This window comes from Crassostrea angulata, chromosome 4 (assembly GCF_025612915.1).
Source record: "Crassostrea angulata isolate pt1a10 chromosome 4, ASM2561291v2, whole genome shotgun sequence".
Lineage (NCBI taxonomy): Eukaryota > Metazoa > Mollusca > Bivalvia > Ostreida > Ostreidae > Magallana > Magallana angulata.
The window spans coordinates 6,932,809-6,954,897 of record NC_069114.1 but is presented as its reverse complement, the minus strand read 5'-3'; the positions used below and the strand labels follow the sequence as shown (position 1 = coordinate 6,954,897).

Genomic DNA, 22,089 nt, shown 5'->3' with positions numbered 1-22,089 from the left:
GTATAAACATGGTACACATACGTAGTAATGAATAAACAACAAACCCTATAGAATTAAAGAAATAACCGCTAGGTCTAGGCCATCACCTGTTAACTTCTGTCAAACAGATTAGTTAATATAAGACGCAAACAACTCAATGGTACACTAATTGATTATTTAAATAATTCAAATGAAGTAATGAATAGATTGTTAAATAGAAAAACTGATGTAACATTATTGTTAGAGGTTTAACTGTGTTTCGTTTAAGAAAGGTGATATGAGAAAGTTAATCTTTTTAACAACGCACAAGAAATGAATTCCTGCTACAACTTACTTTTAATACTTGCTTTTTTCGTTAAAGGTAAGATTTTGTTAAAAAGTTTTTAGCGTAAGTTTATCTTTTTATAAGTTCTCTCTCTCTCTCTTTCTTTCTCTCTATCTCTATCTCTCTCTCTCTCTCTCTCTTTGGGAAGCAAGACCGAATTAATTTATTAATTATTCTTTTTAAGTTTGATTAATAAGCTAAAGAGTAATTATGCGTTGTACTTTCATTTATCCGGTGGTATAGAGTTCACTGCCAATTCAATTTCATGTACATACGTATATACATATTTCTGCTCCACCAGGCTACAACATCCACAAAAAATCTTAATTCTATAAGATAATTATTTTGTAATGATTCGTCAATTTAAACCAAAATGTTACACACCCTCAAGGATGGTGTTTATGTCATGTTGTAAATTTTGAATCTACGGGGTAGCAGTCAATACAAAATTTACATGACAAATTAAATATTGTATTTACTACCACCCGGTAAAAAATTTACAACATGACATTTACATTAACTGTAAATTAAAATGAAATCAGCAACTCGAAAATTTCGGTGAAATCTGGAGGATGACAGAACGCCAAATACTTTAAATTCGATATATCTAAAGAAACACCAGGCTGCTTGGAATGGATTTCTAAAGGAGATGGTAGATACCGGAGACATTGTTACTGGTTCGAAAGAAGCTCCTATTTAATGGGCACCTTTGCAGCAGACGACTATTGTGCCAGGATTGCTAATGGCGGACGCCTCGCGCCGTACATAGATTCATTCCAGTACAATCACCTGCTTAGTTTACGGCCAGCGGACGCGTAAGTTTTAACCTAGTTTGCAGTTAATTCTAGGTACTACTTATTTGAAAGAATATATACTCTGTATATGATAATTAATGTGATTTTCAAAGAAAAAAGTTCTTTATGGCAATTTTGATTAATTAAAATATTTAAAAATATTTCTGCTATTTGCCATAATGATATATTCCTTAATTTCTTGTTCAGAAAAGATGCTTTGGTCGCATGCATGTTTTATACAGCGGAAATATATTTACACCATTTAGGATGCATTATGGCTTTAACTTTGTTTACTACGTCAGATTTTTTTAACAAAAAAAGACATATTTTTCTGTATTTTTAGATATACAACAATCTAAAATATGCTATTAACATATTTGTTCTATTTTACATTTTATAAATTTGCTTGTTTTGTTTTTGTTTTTGTTTTGTTTGTTTGTCTGTTTGGGGTTTTTGGTCTTAAACAAACCAAACCAAACAAATACTAAATGTAATTGATTATTCAATACATATGTATATTTACGTTGAATTAAATCGATTTTATAAGTCAAGATCAGATGTATGCTTAAGTAAATATTACACAAGCTTCAACTCGGTTAAACAGTTGTGTTGTACAGCTTGTGTAACAGTATTCTCTAATCCAAATTATGCAATTATAGATACGAATTGCAAGTTCTATAATTTAGGGTAAGTTCCATCTAAACTGTGAGAGCGATTGTGTTTTAATATGTTAAAGAAGCAAAAGCAAAGGGTCCAGATTCTGTAGTGCTTCTAAACCATTCCAAATTCGTGAATTACTTGATAATCTAGGGATTATTTTTAAATCTAGAGAACATTATTATCTTTCATAAGAATGTAAGAGAGCCTTATAAACCTCTTGTTCGTAATGCTTAGTCCCATATCATCCTAATTTAATTCTGATAATGCAGATTGGATTCGTGGAATGCGTTCTTTGGCAAATGGAAACAAGAAGTCCTTTTCCATAACTACACACAACGAATTCAGATTGTGTAAATAAAAACTGATCATTCGTTCCTTAAAAAACTCATAGTTTGACCCAAAAACAATCGCTTAAATTAGCCGATCAATTTCTGTCGATTTTTTAATATGATTTTATAATGATCAATAGAATACGCCAATAAGTCGAAATATACCAAGAAACCTTTCGTTGCAAACCCTTAGAGGTTGGGCAAATTTTTTAGCTAAAATGACAGGACGTATTGTAAAGAACTATATATGATATTAGTCTAATTTGGCCCCCAAAATTCGCTGATTTGAAAGTGATTCAGGTACATTAATTTGTCGTGTTATTTGATAAAAGAGTTGACATAAAATATGTTTTTCATCTATATATTTGATTTATATGCACTCACTGGCAGTATATGACGTCAGAAGTGAAGCTATTTTTATAATTCAATCAAAATCAGTCAAAAATTGACATTTTTCTTATCTTTTTTTCGAATGGTAAATAAAGAGCGACTCTTTGAACAAGAACGAACTTTTTATCACTTATAAGTACTGAAGAGATACACCATTGGTGAAAATATTTTGTTTGTTCAAGCAGTCGCTCAATGTTTCCTTAAAGAAAAACTGCTTAAAAACAAGCCGTTTTGTGCTAAAAATGCAAAAATGGCGGGAAAACGTAAATTTTATGATATCATGTTTTTAAATTGTGGGCAGTAAAATCAAAATGAAAATTTTGAAAAAACTTCAGATGTATACTTGTACAAATAAAACTAAGAAATACAGTAAAATGACAATGTTTATTTAAGGGGGCCATTTAGGCTCAAACCATATATAGTCCTTTATTAATAATCTCTTTCACAGAACAGACACGTTCATTGGAACTAACGACATTGCAGTAGAAGACACGTGGGTTAATTTCGACGGAACATCTATTCCCGGGAACGGATTTCTTTATACGATGACGAACTATCCGGTTTCTCAACCTAACGGATTAACCAGCCAGAACTGCGCAATCATCAATCCGAGACCTGGAAATTCGGTCTACACTACTAACCAAACTCAAGACCGTTCCTGTACTTCATCCTTATCTACCGACATGTTGTGTTACAGAGAAGGTGAGACTTGTGTGATATATACATCCTGTTTAAAGGGTTGGTGTTGTAATGCCTTCTTGTGTAGACAAAAAAAAAACCCAATGGCTAGCATCTCAACATCTGCTTCTTAAACTTTTAAACTTTTGATGGTGTTAAATGTAGCTTAAATCAATCATACATTTAAAGTATTTTTGACAGCATGTCTTCATTTGGCAAAAATCATATTTGGTTAGGAACAGAATTCCCGATTATCACCCCGTATATCTCACGAAAAGTTAAAATAATCAGTCAAGTATATTTTGCTAAAATAAATTTGTACAGATTATACAGGACAGTGTTTGTCATGGACCTCCACTGCAGACTCACAGTACAGACGTCACTGCTATTGGCTGACGTCAACACCGCCAGCGGGCGCCACAGACTGGAGAGTGACTGACGCCATGACCAAGTGTCAGTGCGAGGGGGGACAGCTGGCACCGGTGATCGACAACGTTCAATTTTCGTTTCTTACAAACTTTTTGAGCACTATATCAAGGTTTGTGACCAGCTATGTAAAAGGTTTAGTCTCATTTTCATATTTTTGATAGGAAACAATATTTTTGAAATATTTTAATGCATCTAATGGACGTCTAAAATATGTACACGGATTTGTTTTAATTCAACATTCATGTTCAAGTGCTTTTCAAATTTCAATCGAAAAATATGTTACACATTTTAAAATCGAATCTGCCTTAAATAAATAACTAAATTTTAAATGCATGTATTTTAATATCTATCAATGTCATGCTAAGACTGCTAAAGAGAATAATGGACGCTTTTTTTAAAGTTAGGATGTGTAAACTATTGACATGATAGCATTTCCCTATTTCAAATCAACACTTAGACGCAAAAACTGCTTTAAATTGCCAAAATACTAAGTAAATATAAACTTATAACTTTTATTTAAAACCGTTTATACCTTAAAATATAGCACAACAGGCATGTCAACTGGTGCGTGGTTTGGTGTACATAACACCAAGGGAACTCCTGCCAACTGGAACGGAAATCCATCTATAGCCTCGTTTGCATCGCCCCCTCCAGCTGGAGAATACTGCTTTATGGTGTCTACCGGAGGAACACAAACATGGCGACCGTGTAGCTACACTGACATTACTGTTGTATATGGCGCTATTTGTTACAAGCAAGGTATGAGATACGGATAAGAATATCAACTTTTTTTTAAAATCCGTAAAATGCATTTGACGCTTTATCGTATTCAATTGTTTTCAAACGTGTTTTCTTATATGTTTTAAATATATGATTTTGAAATAAACGGAAAAAGTGCCGTAAACAAATGTAAGACTTCAATATTATTTTTCAATAATAATCAAAACATATATTTTTTTTGCTTATGTAAATCATTTTGTATTGTCTTGTAAATCATACATAAATGTAAACGTTTAAACTTTTATAACTGGAATTCATTCGAACAAATTTGAAATTTGCGGTAGCAGCACCCGTACCTAAAACTTCCAATGGGTCTACAAAGTCTGTAGAGGAAATGAAAAGGGAACTCACTATAGATCCAAAGGAAACTAATGGTAATTATGAAATGTGCTTTTAAAGTTGTCAAAAAGATACAAATATAGTAAAACGAAATTCACTGATGCTGAGCAAGGTAAATAAAGTCGTATGATCGACATTTTTTAAATGTAGAAGATTCGATGGGCGTATCCATTTTTGGACTGAATTAATCTCCTTAAGATGAGCTCTATACAAAACTATTGGAAAGTTTTTCATTTTATGGTAAAAATTTTTTACCTTAAATATACAAAATATGATTTGCGCGATACTGGTTGACATCAGATCTTATAATCTTCAGAAGAGATGATGCTTTATTCATTAGCTAACGAGCCTCTATAAGCAAAAAAAAAAAAACGATGGGAAACAAAAGACCGATAAACCCTCAAACTATGTTAAAAGTACACAACGAACATACGGAAAATAGAATTTTGAAAGTAAAGTTCAAATATTTTAATAAAATAGTTTAAGATACAAAGAAATGAAGTGCTGGAAAAAAAAATAAAGGAAACATTTTTATTTACCGATCGCAATATCAATGATAAAAATTCTTTTAAAACATTGATGGAATGCATATTTGCTTCCTTCATGATAACGTGTACATGTATAAAACATTTAATTGTTATGGCTCTAAAATTTCCGAATGGTTTTAAATGTTCACAAAACGATTATACATGTACGCAATGATAACAATAGAGATAACGCACTTAAAAAGTTTTAATGATAACCTGATTTTTAAAATAAATTACTGAAAGATTGTAAAATTAATAATATGCTCATAAAAGAATTAAAGTAAAGAAGTGAAAGATCACAAAAGTTAAAACGAATTTTTATAGAAAATCACATATACAATGTAAAAAAAACAAGTTTCATATTATTTTTCCAGCATTCAAACTGTCAAAGATCAGTGTGTACGAGGACCGGCCTACAGCCAAGGGTATCGGCATCCTTGGCATTGCCTTGCTTGGATCATTCTTTGCTTTCATCATCGTACTGGATTGTCAACGTTTAGAACAATTGTGTTCCCGAAAAATAGACGCAACAAATATTTGAGATGTTTCGATGGCTATTCTTCCTACATACGAATGTTTTTGAATGACTAAACCTTTTCCAAAGAAGACTATTGAATTAATGACCAAAAAATTGTCTTTAAAATACTATTCAATCAGATCTATTGTAAAATTGTGTTTCTTTTAGTGCTCAATTCGTGGTTCTTTTGTTGTGGTGTATAGAACACAATTAAAGGTATCTTTCTTTTACGGCTTTATTTAGGTTAAAGCCATACATACTTACATTATTAACATACACGTAATTTTGGTGTATTTATGAATGACATGTAAAGACGATCAATCAAAAACTATCTATGTAATGTGGTCACAGTTTTCGATCAGGTATAACTTCACTTAGGTCTCTGAAATACAAGGTGAAAAATAAGTAGGAATGTATCATGTCTTCAAAACAAACGTTGAATATTTGTATGTTATTCTATAACTTATTTCGCGTTTCTAACTTTACATGGACGACGGGGTTTTTTTTTTTGAAAAGTCGAAAAAGGAAGTTAACGTATTATTTAATCCTGAGTTAAATGCTTCATGTGATGTATATAATGATTTCTGAAAGTCATCTAGACACAGTTTTACCAGCAGGAAGAAAATGCCATTAAGAACAACTTGTTCTTGTAGTCCATGTTTAATTAGACCACTCCTAATGTATGATCTGATACTCACCACATCAAGGGAAACCAATTGGAATCCTCATAACGTTTATGATTCATAACAGAAAAAGAGCATTTTGTTCTGGTATAAATTTAAAGGGTTTGACATGGCGGGGAGGTACATGTATTTCCAGTGACGTCATAATAAGGTTCGGCGCAGTATGTTTGAAACATGAAATTATCCCCTCATCAATTTCTAATATGTTTAACGGTGTAACCGTTGGGACGAGCGCAGAAGAAACCACACATCTGTCATTATTGTTAAATGCAACCCGTGGACTTGCCCTAACCAAAAAACTTTGGCTTTGTCTCGAAAACTTATACCACTGCAAGGCAACCGAAGTTACAAAACTCTAATTCCAATGGTCCATTCCTAACAAACTGCCACTGAGCATTAATTAAATGTTAAACAGACTAATTAAAATATTTTTATAAACACAAAGCTGTTTGTTTCTTTTTATGTAAATACAATTATTTTTTATCATTACTTTACCTTTAAATAATGATCATTAAAATCAGTAAACAATAAATTGTGTGTCTGTGTTATTTCTCATTCTATTGTTATTATTATTCCTTACTGTTACCTGTGCTAATTATTTTCCTCTGTGACATCAATTTTTTTTTGTACGCTCTATAAGTGTTGTAGACATGTGCCCTCACTCACTATAGTGTATGATATCCAATATTTTTGAAATGTTTGACCACATATGCAACTATAACAAATACACGTAGATATTTTAACAGTTCGATTGTTTTCCTTTTATTTATTCATTACAAAATGACGTGGCTGCACGTAGATCTACATGTAATAATGATTGGACTTTTCCTTTTTAATAATTTTTTGTCACCTACCTAACGTTTGCATATATGATTGGATCAATATGACAGTAAATGTAGCATGGAACTTGCATGTGTATTTACTAAGCAAAACAAATTATCAAAACAAAACTAATTAGCCAAAGAGTCACCGTTACCACTGATACTGAGTACTTCCTACACGTTACAGATGCTTGATCCACCTCTAAATGTATTGCGGGAAATTAAAGCGCGAGATCACTGTGACGTCATATTTAACTTTCTTTTGAGCTCGACAGTTTTCGTAAATTGTCGGACAAATTCGGGAAAGGAAATGACGTCATATGTCGATAGGTACAGGTTTTTTTACGTAAGCATATGTGTTGTTTACTTTAATGTTTTTAAAAGGATTTTTTATATTTAAATGAATATGATGTATGCGATTTAGAGGTAAGAATTTTCCTTAGAAACGCTTCCTGTTCGACCATGTTGCTATGTACCGCAAAGGATCACTGGGATAGTAGAACTTTTTCACGTGGCCTCATAAAAATTTCTTTGAACAATGTGCAGATTTCAACTCGAATTTCCTCCGTTCGTACAAGTTGTCTATGGAGCTCGCTTCGCGAGCGGCGCTTCGCGCCGACTCGCTGCGCTCGCTATGAATTGTAAATGAAAATTCAGTGTCTCTGAAAATTTAAAATAAAATCACTTTTAAGTTGGCAATTACAATTGAAAAAAATCATTTATCTTAACACTTTTGTATCTAGTTGTCTGTTCTTGCTGGCATATAAGTAGTGGTATAGCTGAAAGTGCTTTACAAGAACACTTTGGGTGGCATCTAATGTCCAACATTTATTCAAAATAAGGGGCAGGGTATATTCAGTGGATAATAAATAGTTCAATAAAAGTGTTAAATTTTATATTAATTTGTCTTTAGGAAATAATTTTAACAAGAACTTGGACTTTGGGTAGTTGTGGCAAACAGTAATGTGACGCCAGCCTGTCAATTTCATTGCCAGCCACTTCGTCATTGCTCTTTGAAATCCGATTTGACAGGCATTTGAGCTAAGATTACATATATAATCGGTGTGTATCACTGTATATCACTTAAACCTAGTGTCATTTTTCACTTGTTTTGACGCAAGAAATAGATAGCTAAGCCCTACTGAAAGTCCAAGCTCTTGTTAAAAATGGTTTTAAATGCATCCTAATGAATAAGAAAGGGGCAGCAATGATTTTACCTCGTTCACCGAGTTGATAAAAATGACTTTTTGCAAAATAAAAAGGTTGCAACTTTGGAAATTCAGTTAAAAATGTTCAAGAGCTTTCGCAGTGAAATTGACTTTGTTTTGTTTCTTGACTCATAAGTACGTAGTAAGGCAAAACGGGACTTACTATATAAAACAACTTTAATCAAAACTTGTAAATTGGATTTATATTCTTATAGTGATTAGATACACTGATTAAAAAATGGGATTGGGAAAATAAAAACAAAATCAATGAAAATTAAACTTGAATGCTGTAATAATGAAAAAAAATTGGATAATTAGATCATAGAATTTAAGGTTCACATTAAAATTACATTCTTTATCAGGATAATTAGGGTCCCCCACTACACCGAGACTTATACTTTTTAAGACACTACGTCACAAGATGGCGATTTAAATGTTTTGTTAAACTGTTTGTATCAATCATTCAGATCTATATCGTCTTAGCTCAGTGGTTAAAGTATCACGTTTGTGAACCGCAGGTCATGAGTTCGAATCCACCTTGGGCTTTTGTATATGTTTACTGAATGAAATTTTTGAAAATATCATTTTTTTATCTAAAACTTAAAAATCAGATTTTTTCGCCAATTTGACATATATACTTCTTATCCATCATGCTATCTATCATGATCAAGTAATTTTCTGTTGATTTCAGAAACTTTTTCAAGGTGTAGTGAGGTACCTTAACAAGCTGTTATGAAATAAATTTCACGTGATATTATTTAAGAATACAATGATTAATATAATTAAAAAAATTCAGTCATTTTATCTACGATAAATCAGCTTGTTGTTATGAAAATAAAAAAATGAATTCTTATACTTATGATTAATCTGTAGGTCAGATGAGAATTCCTAATTTTACAGATAGAAGGCCTTTACTAGACACAAGGCCTTTTCAAAAAATATGAGAAGACTTTGATGTAAACTCCTGACGAGTAAAAAAACCCAAACACCCCAGTTCCATATTAACATTAAACAAACTTCTCTATGGCCTACTTTAAACTACTTCATCTATATTACAGTGGAGTAGCAGAAAACGGATTTTGGTTTTATTGATTATCTGCACTTGATAAAAACAAAACTCAATAGATATGCCTTTGATGATTTTTTAATAAAAATCATCCCATCGTTGTCCGGGAAAATTTGGTTTGTATCTTCATTTTCTTCATTGAGTAAATAAAAAAGAAACACAGCGTTTAGGGAAGGCCAAGTAAACAATTTTCTATATGCCCTTCCGTTTCGTTATGAACACGTTTATTGTTTGTTGCTTTTCTTACGAAAAAATCATGTTTGCCAAAGAATAACGGTTTAGGTTTTGCATTTCACGTCCGTTTAAATCTGTTCTAATTTACGCAACAAAGCAACAGAATAAAAAACGCAACATTTTATTGGATGCTCTTTATGTGAGGAGCCCATATGCTGTAAGGATTTGTGCTTTTATTCTAGAAAACGGTAGGTAATTAGATCCAATCACGCATTTAATCTTTTATAATTCTTACTTCTCGATTTTTCAAAATGTCATGGTGTTCTTAAAAGATTTAAGACTATTATTCATAGGCTCTACCTTAATTATGTTTAGGTAAATTTCTTAAAACTAAGAAAAAAAAATGATTATAATGAGAGTAATGCTTTATCATAGCAAAACTGCATTTATTGGCTTATGAGGAAAAACCTTTCAATGTACTTGTTTTTCAAGAGTTGACATTCACCTTGCAAGCTATTGAATGCACAAACTATTTAATTAAATCAATTAATAAAACGTAACGTGCTTGGAAATACGTAATACTGAAGAATAAAACATAGTAGGCCAAGAGTACCATGAGTCTAAATGTTGTTCAAAAATGCAAAAATGAAAGCTTTCTTATAAAGTTGAGAGCTCAATTAAATTAATTTCACAGTTTTATAAATCATTTATATCAAACACAAATGGGTAATAAATTGTTAAATAAAAAATGGTAGATCTGTGTATCTAGAATATTAAGTCCAATTATTTGTAAAATAAAAAATATTCACGCTCAATGACTTATTTTATCATCAGAAATGAGTATTATTCTGCCTTGTGCTTTTTAGATCCGAATAAGAAATCAAGAAACTAACTGGTGTTACTTTACAGTGATTGTTCATGATGTTATAGCAGTAGTGACATGACTTTTGATAGAATCTTCGGTTTTGCAGACATAATTCTTTCTGTAAAGTGTAATATAGAACATAACGGCATTTATAACGTTAAAACCATAATAAAGACAGGATAATGAAAAGATATGTATTAGTGAAATGTTAAATCACAAACATTGAACGATGCTTAATGTAAAATTTCAAAAGCGAAAATGAAAAGCCAGGAATTGGGCTGTTGCAGTGGTTTAAATAGTTTAAATTTACTAAGAAGGAAACAGATTGTTGGTGTTAAGTCAATAACAGATCTTTTAAAAATATTTAAAAAAAACTTTCTTTAATTATTTATCAGACTTATCATATTTTTCCTTTTTAATATACAATTAAAGTTGTTTTTTTATAAGGTGGATCAAATGAATATCTGCTATAAATTACTCTTCATATGGCCATGGAACTTTTTCATCAAAGGTAAGGACTGACTGACTTATATCATGATGACAATTGCAACTAAATTAATGAAATAAGACAAAAAAAAGAAGACAATCTTGGTTTTTCGCAAAATAATCTCTCTCTCTCTCTCTCTCTCTCTCTCTCTCTCTCTCTCTCATTTGACTGTAATTTGAAGAAACAGATGGCTGCCTTGCATGGATTTCGTCGGCAGATGGCAGATACAGGAAGCATTGCTACTCGTTCATAAGAAGTTTGACTCCAATGAACACTCTTGAGGCAGACGACTACTGTCGATTAACGACTGGTGGACGACTGGCGCCGTACATAGACTCATTACAGTACAACCACCTGCTTAGTTTACGGCCAGTGGACGCGTAAGTTCTAACCCGATATCACTAGAAATTATCCAAAAAAAGTTTGATACTATAATCATCTATATTTTTAGGTTGTTCGTGTTTGTGGGTTTTTCTTCTAGTAAAGTAATTTTAATATCTAGAAACAGAATTTAACGACAAATTAAATTAGAAACTGTAAGTAATATTTTATTTTTATTGGCATGGGGCTTCTTTCTTTACACTTTTGCTCTGAAATTACAATTTTTAATGAAGTGAGTTATCATCTATAATATATCATCGAAACAGAAATAGATATAAACTTTTGTGAACTAAAAAAAGTATTTTAGTTCTTCAACTTAAGATTTATCAGGAGTTATCTGTGAGTCTTCAACCTGTTTTGTAATCTACATCTGACTGTGAAATCGAAAAATTTAATAAAAGCATGAATCTTTTGTTTACTTCTAGCTGTAGAATATATTGAGTTATGTATTAGATACAATGGGAGCTTTTATTTTCCTTAATTTTACAAATAGTTTGTGTATATGCCAAAATATGTAGATAAAACTGATATCATTTGTTATCGGACTGAAAATAACGATCTACTAATTAATAGAGAAATCCTTGAGTATGCCTTGAACATTATGAATTAAGCCAAACCTTTTTGATACTTTAGATATTTGGGATGAAAGTGCATGGTAATAATAATTCATATATGTTATGCTGAAAACCAAATATCTTAAAATTTAAGTTAACGTTGTATTCACATTTATTTAAAATAAACCGGAGTTTAACTAATGCCTTAGATGACAATTTTCGTATATTTTATATAAAGGAAACTTTACAAGATGCAACATCTCAGGAATATTGTTTCTTTATTTTCTTTATGTATTTTATTTCATGATCATGGAATTGAGCTATGCGTGTATGTAAAAATAAGCAGCTTTACCAGGAGAATCAATACAATTTATTTTTTTCGGACCGAGACATTATTATTAATTGTGATTCAGAACGCTGTTGAAACAAACAAGTTTGAAATCTAAGCGGTCCATTTTCAACCAGTTTATGGATTGATTGAAATACTCCAGAAACTTTAAAAGTATAGAATGCACAAAATATTCATTATTTTGTCAGACTCCAATTCTCTTAACTTCTCTAACGAACTTATAAACATTAACGCTAACTTATTTACTTTTATCAACTCCTCGTGATCAATTCAACGATTTTTAAAAAGAAAAATGTATCTTTAAAAAAATAATTGTAAAACCCAATGATTTGTAGTCTGCTTGGCGTCTTTTTTAGAAACTTTTTAAACAAGACCAACGAAACATGAAATACATACACTCATTAAACTGTAATTATTTTCAAAGACTTTGAAGTTTATGTATCCAAGAAATATTTTGTTCTTCATATCTTCTAGGGAACGATATGTAAATCTATACAGTAATGGGAAGCTCTGAATATAATTCGGTATTGAAGACTTACGCTGTTTAGGTGGTTCTCACCGTGGTCGTAACCATTCTTCAAGAAATTACCTTTGCATGACATTTCGTCCGTTTGCTTTATTTTACTATTGTATAGCTCACGTTTTATCATAACTAAATCTTCAAATTCGATGAGGTTTTACAGTAACGCAAATGAATATCTAATTTTTATTTTTTTCACTTTTGTGTGTCCTTTAAGTCAAATCTGAACATAACTTGTCCAAAATTTGGTTTAAGTATAAATACGTAGTTGGATTTGAGGAAAGGTGAGGTCACCAGTTGGACTTTTTGTTAAGTAACACTGAATAGTTTGCTTTATTTATTTGTTAATTGGGGCTTTAACTGCGTCTAGCTACAGTTACATTGCTAAATACATGCATTGCAATTAAGGTAGTTTTTTCAAGGCTTCTTGTATTATTAATATTGGATGTGAATTTGTATCACATGACTATACAAAATGACTGAAATATTTGGAATACTTTTTAAGCAAATAAACCCTTAATGATAAAGCAGTACAAGCGAATAGAGTAAATTCAATATTCACTAATTTAGAAACATAATGCATTTTGTGTGGTTTACTTGTATTTTAATATTTTGATGAAAATGTTTCAAATGGTTTATATAATAAATGCTCTGACCTGACTGTCTTACAGAAAGGACACGTTCATTGGAACCAATCATATTGCATTGGAAGACACGTGGGTAAACTTTGACGGAACTCCGATCCATAATAATGGATTTATATATACGATGACAAACTATCCCGTAGATCAACCTAATGGAGGAACCGGACAGAACTGTGCTGTTATTAATGCAAAACCTGGTGATGCGACATACATTCCAAGCGAAACCCAGGACAAATCCTGTACAACACATTCATCAACTGACATGCTTTGTTACAACGAAGGTAAACCATTCCAACTGTATGTTGAATCCTTCGTGTCAGGTTTGCTTAGAAGTATACATGATTGCAAGAATACCGTAAATCTGGAAATTTTTACCGTAGATAAATTTTTAGCTAATTTGCGCGTGCTCTGCATTCGCAAAATTTTTTTTCCTAAAAATTAATCAACAAAAAAAGTAATAAAATTATTGCCGAAGGCTGGTCTCTTTTCCTTACTATATTTAATATTTTCCGCGGTACGGAGATTAGCGGAAAATAATTGTCTTGTTGATTCGAGTAGAAAATTGTATCCAATGAAATTCATAGTTACGAGTCACGTGGTGACGAGTGTATGATTGGTGTTCGAATAGCACGAGAAATCAGTTCTAGCCCGTCTTCTTACAAAGACGCATCTATCATGGACGAATACGGGGATGCCGGTATAAGTTCCGAGGTTTAGCAAATAATTAGCTCCGAAGTTAAAAAAGCAGTGGAATCGTCCCAAAATCAAATTTTAAGCAGCATGAAGACTCTGATAGACAGCAATTTCAAGAATTTTCAATCGTCTATGGAAACAACACAGAAAGAACTCTCGTCATCGCAGTTAGCGAAAATAGAGGAGAACATTTTTAGCAGTTATAAGTTTAAACGTCATGGAAACGAAGCGCAGTACCGGGGAAACGCACAGGTCATCACTAAGCTGAGGGAAGCAGACGCCAGTTTGGACAGCGCCAACCTTGGCGTTGAAAACATAAACACCGCCCGGACAAAGATTGGTGAAGGTATTGAACTTTTAAATGAGAGACAGAAATTGATAAAAAAAAAAATAGCTGATTCTAGTCCTTTAGGGTGGTAGGTAGTAGCTGAATACCAAGCTAATCCCATCGCTGACGATTCTGACGATGAAAAAAGAATAAACATGGCGCAAAATAAAGCAGAGTAAAAGGACAAACAACAAAAGGCACAGCGGAAACCAACAAACGACTATTCAATGCCACACCCATACAAGAAAGACAACTCTAGGTCACCTACGGTCAAGCCAGGGACGTGCTATCGATGCGGGTTTAAAGGTCACTGGGCGAGAGACTGTAGAAGGAAGCTCAACGATTCGGCAGAGATAAGTATTGTTACATGTAATACATTCAGAAATTCAGATAACAATTCAGTTTCAGAACAAAACTATTCGAATTCACGCCTGTCGACGTCGGTCACGGACGAGTGCACTACTAACAAGGTAAGCCCTGTCGGGCATTTAAATAGCTGTTTATCAAGGTGGGTTGAAACAGGTGTGGACAATTACATTAGAGATATAATTTCTCATGGATATAAAATTCCTTTTAAAACAATTCCAGAAAGTGTCGAATTAAAAAACAATAGATCTTCATTAGAAAATGTAGAATTTGTTTCGTCAGAAATCGAGTTTTTGTTGGCAAAAAATTGCATTTCAGAGGTGAGTACTAAGCCAAGTGTGGTCAATCCGCTTACTGTTGCATATAACAGATCAGGTAAGTCTAGGTTAGTCCTAGACTGTAGACATGTGAATATTCATTTGCATAAATATAGGTATAGATATGAGGACGCTGAAGTAGCGAGAGACGTGTTTGATATCGGTGATTTTGTTTTCACATTTGATCTTAAGTCAGCATACCATCATATTTCTATATTTGCAGAACACAGGCAGTATCTGGGCTTTAGCTGGAATATCAATGGTCGGCAAAAGTACTATGTATTCAATGTTCTGCCTTTTTGTTTATCTACAGCTGGTTACATTTTTTCAAAAGTTACTAGGCATTTTGTTAAGTACATGAGGTCCAATAATGTCAAAATTGTCATGTATTTGGATGACGGTTTGGGAGGCAGTTCTTCACAGTCGGACGCTTTTAGAGTCAGTTGTTTTGTCAGGGATGAGTTACAAAAGTTTGGATTTTTGTTAGCTCATGAAAAATGTCAGTGGTTTCCGTCTCAAAACGTGAATTGGTTAGGTTTAGAATGGGATTTTCAGAATGGTTTTGTCAGGGTGTCTCGGGAGAGGATAAGTAGGACAATGTCTTTAGTAAATGATATTTTGATCAAATCAAAGCGTTCAAATATGTTTAGTGTTAGACTTATTGCATGTCTGACGGGTCAGATCATAAGTATGAAAGCTGTTTTTGGAAATGTAGTCCGAATTATGACTAGATTTTTATATTTTTGTGTAGAGACGAGGGCTAGTTGGAATAGCAAAGTATTGTTGTCAGAAAATGCAATTCAGGAAGTTTTGTTTTGGTCAGAAAGCATAAAGTCATTGAACTGTAGCGGTGCATTGTTTAGAAACATTGATTTATCAGAAACGAGAGATTTTGAATTATTCAGTGACGCATCAGATGTAGGTTATGGGGGTTATATTAACCCAACAGTTCAGCGTTCAGACAAGAGTTCCTCACAGCAGGGTGGGGATATAGTCCTACAGAAGGACAGAGTTACTGTGTCTGGTTCTTGGAGCCAGAGGGAATGCAATAAGAGTTCTACTTGGCGAGAATTAGAATCAGTTCATAGAATAATAAACACGCATTCAGATGACTTAAAAGGTTCGTCTCTGGTTGTTTACAGTGACAACAAAAATGTGTCTCATATTTTAGAGGTTGGCAGTAAGAAAGAGAATTTGCAATTAATTGCTTCTGATATTTTTCAGTCATGTAGTTACAACAAAATTACGTTAATTCCAAAATGGATCCCGAGATCGGAAAATCAAGAAGCTGATTTGATCAGTAGGCAGACTGATAGAGATGATTGGGGCATTAGAATTTCAGTGTACAATTATTTGTGTGAAAAGTATGGTCAGCATGACATTGACGCGTTTGCAACGCATTACAATACAAAGTGTTCAGTATTTTACTCAAAGTCTTGGTGTCCTGGTACTAGCGGCATTGACGCATTTAATTTTTCATGGACGGGATGAAATATGTGGCTTGTCCCTCCACCAGTGTTTATTTCAAAAACAATCAAAAAATGTTTGTCAGAAAAAGTGTTAGGGAAACTAGTTGTTCCTAGGTGGATTTCAGCTCCTTTTTGGCCTTTGTTACAAAACTGTTCAAGTATTTCAGATTCGTTAGTTTTGCAAAGAACTCATATAATAGAGAAGGGAAGATATAAAAAGGGGGTATTTTGTAATGATCCCCTTCAGTTTGACATGGTCGTTTTCAGATTTAATCATTAGATTATTTTATTTTGACAGACATCGGGATACGACAAAAAATAATTGATGACGTAGCCAGAAGCGGAGCCGGAAATAACGACATTTTGAACGATTTGGCATACAAGATGTCCGACTATATTCTTCAGGGGAAGAGTTTTAACACAACGAAATCTTACCATAGTAGTTTTAAAGGATGGAAAAAATTCATTCAAAAAGAAGGATTTGAGTGTTTACCCGCACAACCTGTTCACGTCGCATTGTATATTACACAATTATTGGATCAAAGTTCATCTTCTCATGTGGTCAATCACGGGATCTATTCTTTAAAGTGGGCTCACGAATTACATGGATTTGCCGATCCTACCAGCAATTCTTATGTCAAGCGCATCGCAACCCCCAAAGTAACCAGAAAGGACCCTGTCTCATCTGATATATTGATTCGTTTGTGCAATTTATATATCGAATCTACGGATGTGCTGATTGTAAGAGACTTGGCCATGATTTTGTTGAGTTTTGCCGCTTTTTTGCATTATGACGAATTAAGTAGCCTAAAATGTTGTGACGTAAAATTTGTTGATGATTATTTATGTGTGTACATTAATTAAAGTAAAACCGACCAATACCGGCAAGGAAACGAGGTGTTGGTCGCAAATGGTTCCACAAGTGCTTGTCCTGTGAAAATGTTGCAGAAATATGTTATGTTGGCAGATATTAATTTGTTATCTTCAGATTTTTTATTTAAGCCAGTTTTCAGATCACATGGTATTGCAAAGTTGATATATAAAAACAAAAAGATTAGTTACACTACTGCAAGGGAAAACATTATTTCCAGGCTCAAAGAGGTCAGTTCTGGTTTAAATTTTAAATTAGGTTTACATTCGCTTCGATCAGGCGGAGCTACAGCTGCAGTCGGTTCAAATGTAAACGAAAGGTGTATTAAAAGACACGGGCGCTGGAAGTGAGATTCTAGTAAGGACATGTATGTTGTAGATCAGTTAGAAAACCGATTGGCAGTTTCCAGAAAATTGGGGTTATGATTATCATAAAGTTTTTCACATTTTTGTTTTGAATTTGTCATCAAATGTTTTTTATATTTTGTTTTTTCCCTGATTCATTTCGTCGCCTCACCCTAACTTTGGTGTTTTTCTATGCATTCTGGGCTAGTCGGCAAATATATATTTGCTTGTCATTTTTGTAAGAATATATAAGACTTAATATTTTCCGCGGTACGGAGATTAGCGGAAAATAATTGTCTTGTTGATTCGAGTAGAAAATTGTATCCAATGAAATTCATAGTTACGAGTCACGTGGTGACGAGTGTATTATTGGTGTTCGAATAGCACGAGAAATCAGTTCTAGCCCGTCTTCTTACAAAGACGCATCAAATTTACATCAATAAAAAATTGTTATTTTTTATTTTTTATTATACTATGATTTAGAAGCTTAAAAATTTTAATATTTTTGTTGTAAAGTCCCTGCACTACCCTTGAGACGGCGCGCATTTGTGACTTTGACATGGTTTGGGACACAGGTTTCCAGAGATTTTTCTATTTAATAGTTTTTTATTTCTGTTTTTTTTTCCGGCCGGTCACGTCGTCGATGAAAGGTTCAAATATTTGTTAAAAAAGAGTGAGGCAGTGATTTTTTATATTACAGTATATGTACATGATACAATTTTGTATTGTTCAGCTTAAAATAAACTTCTGGCTCCCCCGTATGCATTCTGGGCTAGTCGGCAAATATATATTTGCTTGTCATTTTTGTAAGAATAGATAAGACGAACAGGTGTCCGTAAGTAGTGGTCATTTAAAAAACCTGTTTATATAACCAGGCAATTACCCCCAAGCTATAACCAGCGTGTGCAGAAGGGCTTCACTCAAAATCGGTATCTTCGGTTGACTGGTAGCTTCATGTCTATCTTAAGTGTACATGTATACTGATGACACTGCATGCATGCGTGATTTATTCATAGATATGATATGTACCTGCGTTACGCAGAATGTAGCGTTATTTTTTTACCCCATTCACATTGTACCGGCGGAACACCAAAATTCACGGAATACGAAAATTTGTACAGTATTTTGAATTTCTCGCTGAATGCCGCCATTTTCTTCTTATTCTCGCTCGCTTGACACAGGAAAACATCACCTGTGTTTGACACGTGACCCATCGATTCTTGTGTGGTGTACACAAACCGTCGCATGTGAAGGTGTGAACTGCTAATTGGGATAATTATCTTGCTATAAATCCGTATCAAGATACCCTTTTAGGTAGTTTTGTTGCATTTGCTGCTGTTATTGTGTATATCGGTAATTTGAACAAGATATAAATTGCAGACATCAACTCTCACATGATACTATATGAAGTTGGTAAACATATACGATTCGTGAGAAAATTAGAGGCGGCGGTAATATACGATATCCGAAGGTTAGCTAACATTGTGCATGTCAGTATGTTGACATTTAATATTTGAGTGCTTTTTATTTTTAGCGCCGAAGACAATTCGCAAAAATTTAAAACGTAAAAATTAATCTTTATGACTCGAATTCGCAAAAATAAATCGACGTAAAATTTCCAGATTTACGGTATCGTTACTGACATGCTTTGTTGCAACGAAAGCAGACCGTTTTAATTATGTGAGCCAAACCATTTATGTGGGATATCCTTCAAAGTTCACATGATAGAAGGAATATCGTTCTTTACAGTGACGAATATTGAGGGGGGGGGGGTGTTTCAAAGTTTTCTAAATGGTTTATAACAATTCAATTTAAGTATTTTTACATTACTTAGTGAATTACTTCAAATACTTATCCCTGTCCCATCAGCATAAACAAAATCAGAAAATATACTAAACATCAGCTTAACACTTGCGCACAAATGATAAACAAACAGGACTTTTCACATCCATTAAAACGTCATTTCAGTTTCACATTATGGTGTATAAGATCAGCTATCGAGTTTAAAAAAGCGCTGAGAAAAGACAACAAAATTATTGTAACATAGCTTATATTTTACGACGTTTCTGCTAAAATAAACACTTCAGGCTTTTTGAATGAATTCACACTGTGATATTTAGGCATTATCATTTAGGAAGATCTTGGAAGAATGCGTTGCCATCTTGATGTTTAAGGAGGGAGGAATTATTTCAATATTGAATTAGTTCTAATATTGAAAAGCTTCAAACTCTATATAACTGATGTTTAAATGCTTGTAAAAACCTATAGAGTGACCATAAATGTAAAACTCCCATTTAAAAACTGTGCACAAGAAATATTGAATCGTTTGTCATAAGTAGATCCAAACATAAGCATCAATAAGAAGAAAGTAAACTCAGAAAAATGCACGAATAATGTTTTTTAATATATGACAGATTATACAGGACAGTGTTTATCCTGGACCTCCACAGCAGACTCAAAGCACAGGAATCACTGTTACTGGTTGACGTCAGCACAGCTACGGGGCGTCAAGAACTGGAGAGTGACTGACGCCATGACCAAGTGTCAGTGCGAAGGGGGACAACTGGCACCGGTGATCGACGACGTTCAATTTGAGTTTCTTACGAATCTTTTGAGCACCATTTCTGGGTTTGAGATTTATCTTCATCCTGCTCACATAATTTTTAAATACATTACAAATCTTTTCTAATATATTTTTGTTTTTTGTAATGCATATAATGGAAATCTGATGTAATCACAATATCTTAATTCATTTCATTATCCAAGTGAAAGAAATAATAAAATAATGATTTATTTTTAATTCAATGTATCTAAAATAGCGAACGACACATATATGTTAACTTCTAGTAAAGTGTATAAGAGATCGACTTTTTTAAAAAAAAATTACCATTGCTGTTAAAATCCTGTTGTATGTAAAATTTATTTTATAGCATTTTTGTATTAATAATTGATGTTATAACCCAAAAACAAATGAAAATTGCTGAAATACTGATATAAAATGATGATAAATATTATTCCTTAAATTTAGCACAACAGGCATGTCAACTGGTGCATGGTTTGGTGTACACAACATTAAGGGAACCCCTGCTAACTGGAACGGAAGTCCATCTATAGCCTCGTTTGCATCGCCCCCTCCAGCTGGAGAATACTGTCTGAAATCAACCGCAGGTACACACACATGGCAACCGTGTAGCTACACGAACATTTCTGATGTATATGGCGCTATTTGTTACAAGGAAGGTATGATTAACAGCAATAATATCAATGATATCAATTAATTCTTATGTTCTGTAAAAGACATGTCTAGCTTTATGACGTTTGATATTCTCAAGAGTGGGGTTTTTTCATATTTTCAAATCATTATAAATTTAAATAAATTATAAGCAAAAGTAAAACTGTAATCATTACTTTTTATATAATATGTAAGTCATATGCATGTAAAACTGTGTTGCATTTAAAACTTAGAGTCATATTTAGATTTTAAACGAATAAAACTTATGTAAACATTGAAATTCATGTGAACAAATTTTAAATTAGCGTTAGCAGCGCCGGTACCTGTAACCGCCAATGTCTCTGCAATGACTATAGAGAAATTAAAGAAGGAACTCACTATAGATCCAGAGCGAACTAATGGTAATGTTTGAATGTGCTTGAACATTCATTAATGCAAACTGATACAAATGCAATGAAATGCAATATAGAGTTACAAAGCCAGTAGAGTAGAAAAATGATTAAAAATATTAGGCAGATATGATGCCAAATTTCTTTTTTTAAACCAGTCTAGGTAATTCACAAAAAAGAAGCATTAGATAAATGGTGAAGAGAAGACATATAAATATGTTATTAACATTAAAACTAGGTTAAAGGACAAGAACGAGGACAAAGATGAAGCTACAGACATTAGTATATTTGACAGCTTTTTACAGTTATATTATAAAGTAATTTTGGGTAACAAACAATAGTGTGATCGGATATAAAGGCAAAGGAAAACTAGAATAAAAGTATGCTGTTTGCTTCAGAAATATCATATTATAGAACATGGCTTCCAACCATGACATCAATTAAATAACAAAATTACTGATATCTTGTGCAATATCGTCATACTTAAAGAGAAGTAAAATAAAAATATGATATATTACGAACAAAATTCAAACTTATTCATCAAAAAGACATCTCATAATTATAAAAACAAGTTTTACTCT

The 22,089-nt window shown here is 32.9% G+C and overlaps 3 protein-coding genes across 3 annotated transcripts; all 3 read left to right on the top strand.

The window, feature by feature from the left end:
• The first annotated feature begins 187 nt into the window (after nucleotides 1-187).
• Nucleotides 188-8,041, top strand: LOC128180182 (uncharacterized). Its single transcript, XM_052848073.1, has 7 exons — nucleotides 188-340; nucleotides 918-1,119; nucleotides 2,926-3,179; nucleotides 3,480-3,693; nucleotides 4,129-4,343; nucleotides 4,652-4,738; nucleotides 5,605-8,041. Exons 1-7 carry the CDS (start codon nucleotides 292-294, stop codon nucleotides 5,769-5,771), a joined length of 1,188 nt encoding a protein of 395 aa, XP_052704033.1. The 5' UTR covers nucleotides 188-291; the 3' UTR covers nucleotides 5,772-8,041.
• Nucleotides 8,042-11,318: 3,277 nt separating this feature from the next.
• Nucleotides 11,319-14,216, top strand: LOC128180608 (uncharacterized). The gene is made up of 3 exons (XM_052848737.1): nucleotides 11,319-11,431; nucleotides 13,527-13,796; nucleotides 14,084-14,216. The coding sequence occupies exons 1-3, from the start codon at nucleotides 11,319-11,321 to the stop codon at nucleotides 14,214-14,216; spliced, it is 516 nt and encodes a 171-aa protein (XP_052704697.1).
• LOC128180183 (uncharacterized) lies at nucleotides 13,999-18,677 on the top strand. The gene has a single exon (XM_052848074.1). The coding sequence runs from the start codon at nucleotides 14,748-14,750 to the stop codon at nucleotides 16,692-16,694; it is 1,947 nt and encodes a 648-aa protein (XP_052704034.1). The 5' UTR covers nucleotides 13,999-14,747; the 3' UTR covers nucleotides 16,695-18,677.
• The last annotated feature ends 3,412 nt before the right edge of the window (nucleotides 18,678-22,089 follow it).

What these genes read in the sequence shown, in the direction of transcription:
- LOC128180182 (XM_052848073.1), top strand. Translation starts at nt 292, where the DNA reads ATGAATTCCTGCTACAACTTACTTTTAATACTTGCTTTTTTCGTTAAA. An exon ending in CGCTATTTGTTACAAGCAAG is followed by an intron (nt 4,344 to 4,651) that starts GTATGAGATACG and finishes TTGCGGTAGCAG; the next exon opens with CACCCGTACCTAAAACTTCC. An exon ending in AGATCCAAAGGAAACTAATG is followed by an intron (nt 4,739 to 5,604) that starts GTAATTATGAAA and finishes TTATTTTTCCAG; the next exon opens with CATTCAAACTGTCAAAGATC.
- LOC128180608 (XM_052848737.1), top strand. Translation starts at nt 11,319, where the DNA reads ATGAACACTCTTGAGGCAGACGACTACTGTCGATTAACGACTGGTGGA. An exon ending in AGTTTACGGCCAGTGGACGC is followed by an intron (nt 11,432 to 13,526) that starts GTAAGTTCTAAC and finishes ACTGTCTTACAG; the next exon opens with AAAGGACACGTTCATTGGAA. An exon ending in GAAGGTAAACCATTCCAACT is followed by an intron (nt 13,797 to 14,083) that starts GTATGTTGAATC and finishes TGAAATTCATAG; the next exon opens with TTACGAGTCACGTGGTGACG.
- LOC128180183 (XM_052848074.1), top strand. Translation starts at nt 14,748, where the DNA reads ATGCCACACCCATACAAGAAAGACAACTCTAGGTCACCTACGGTCAAG.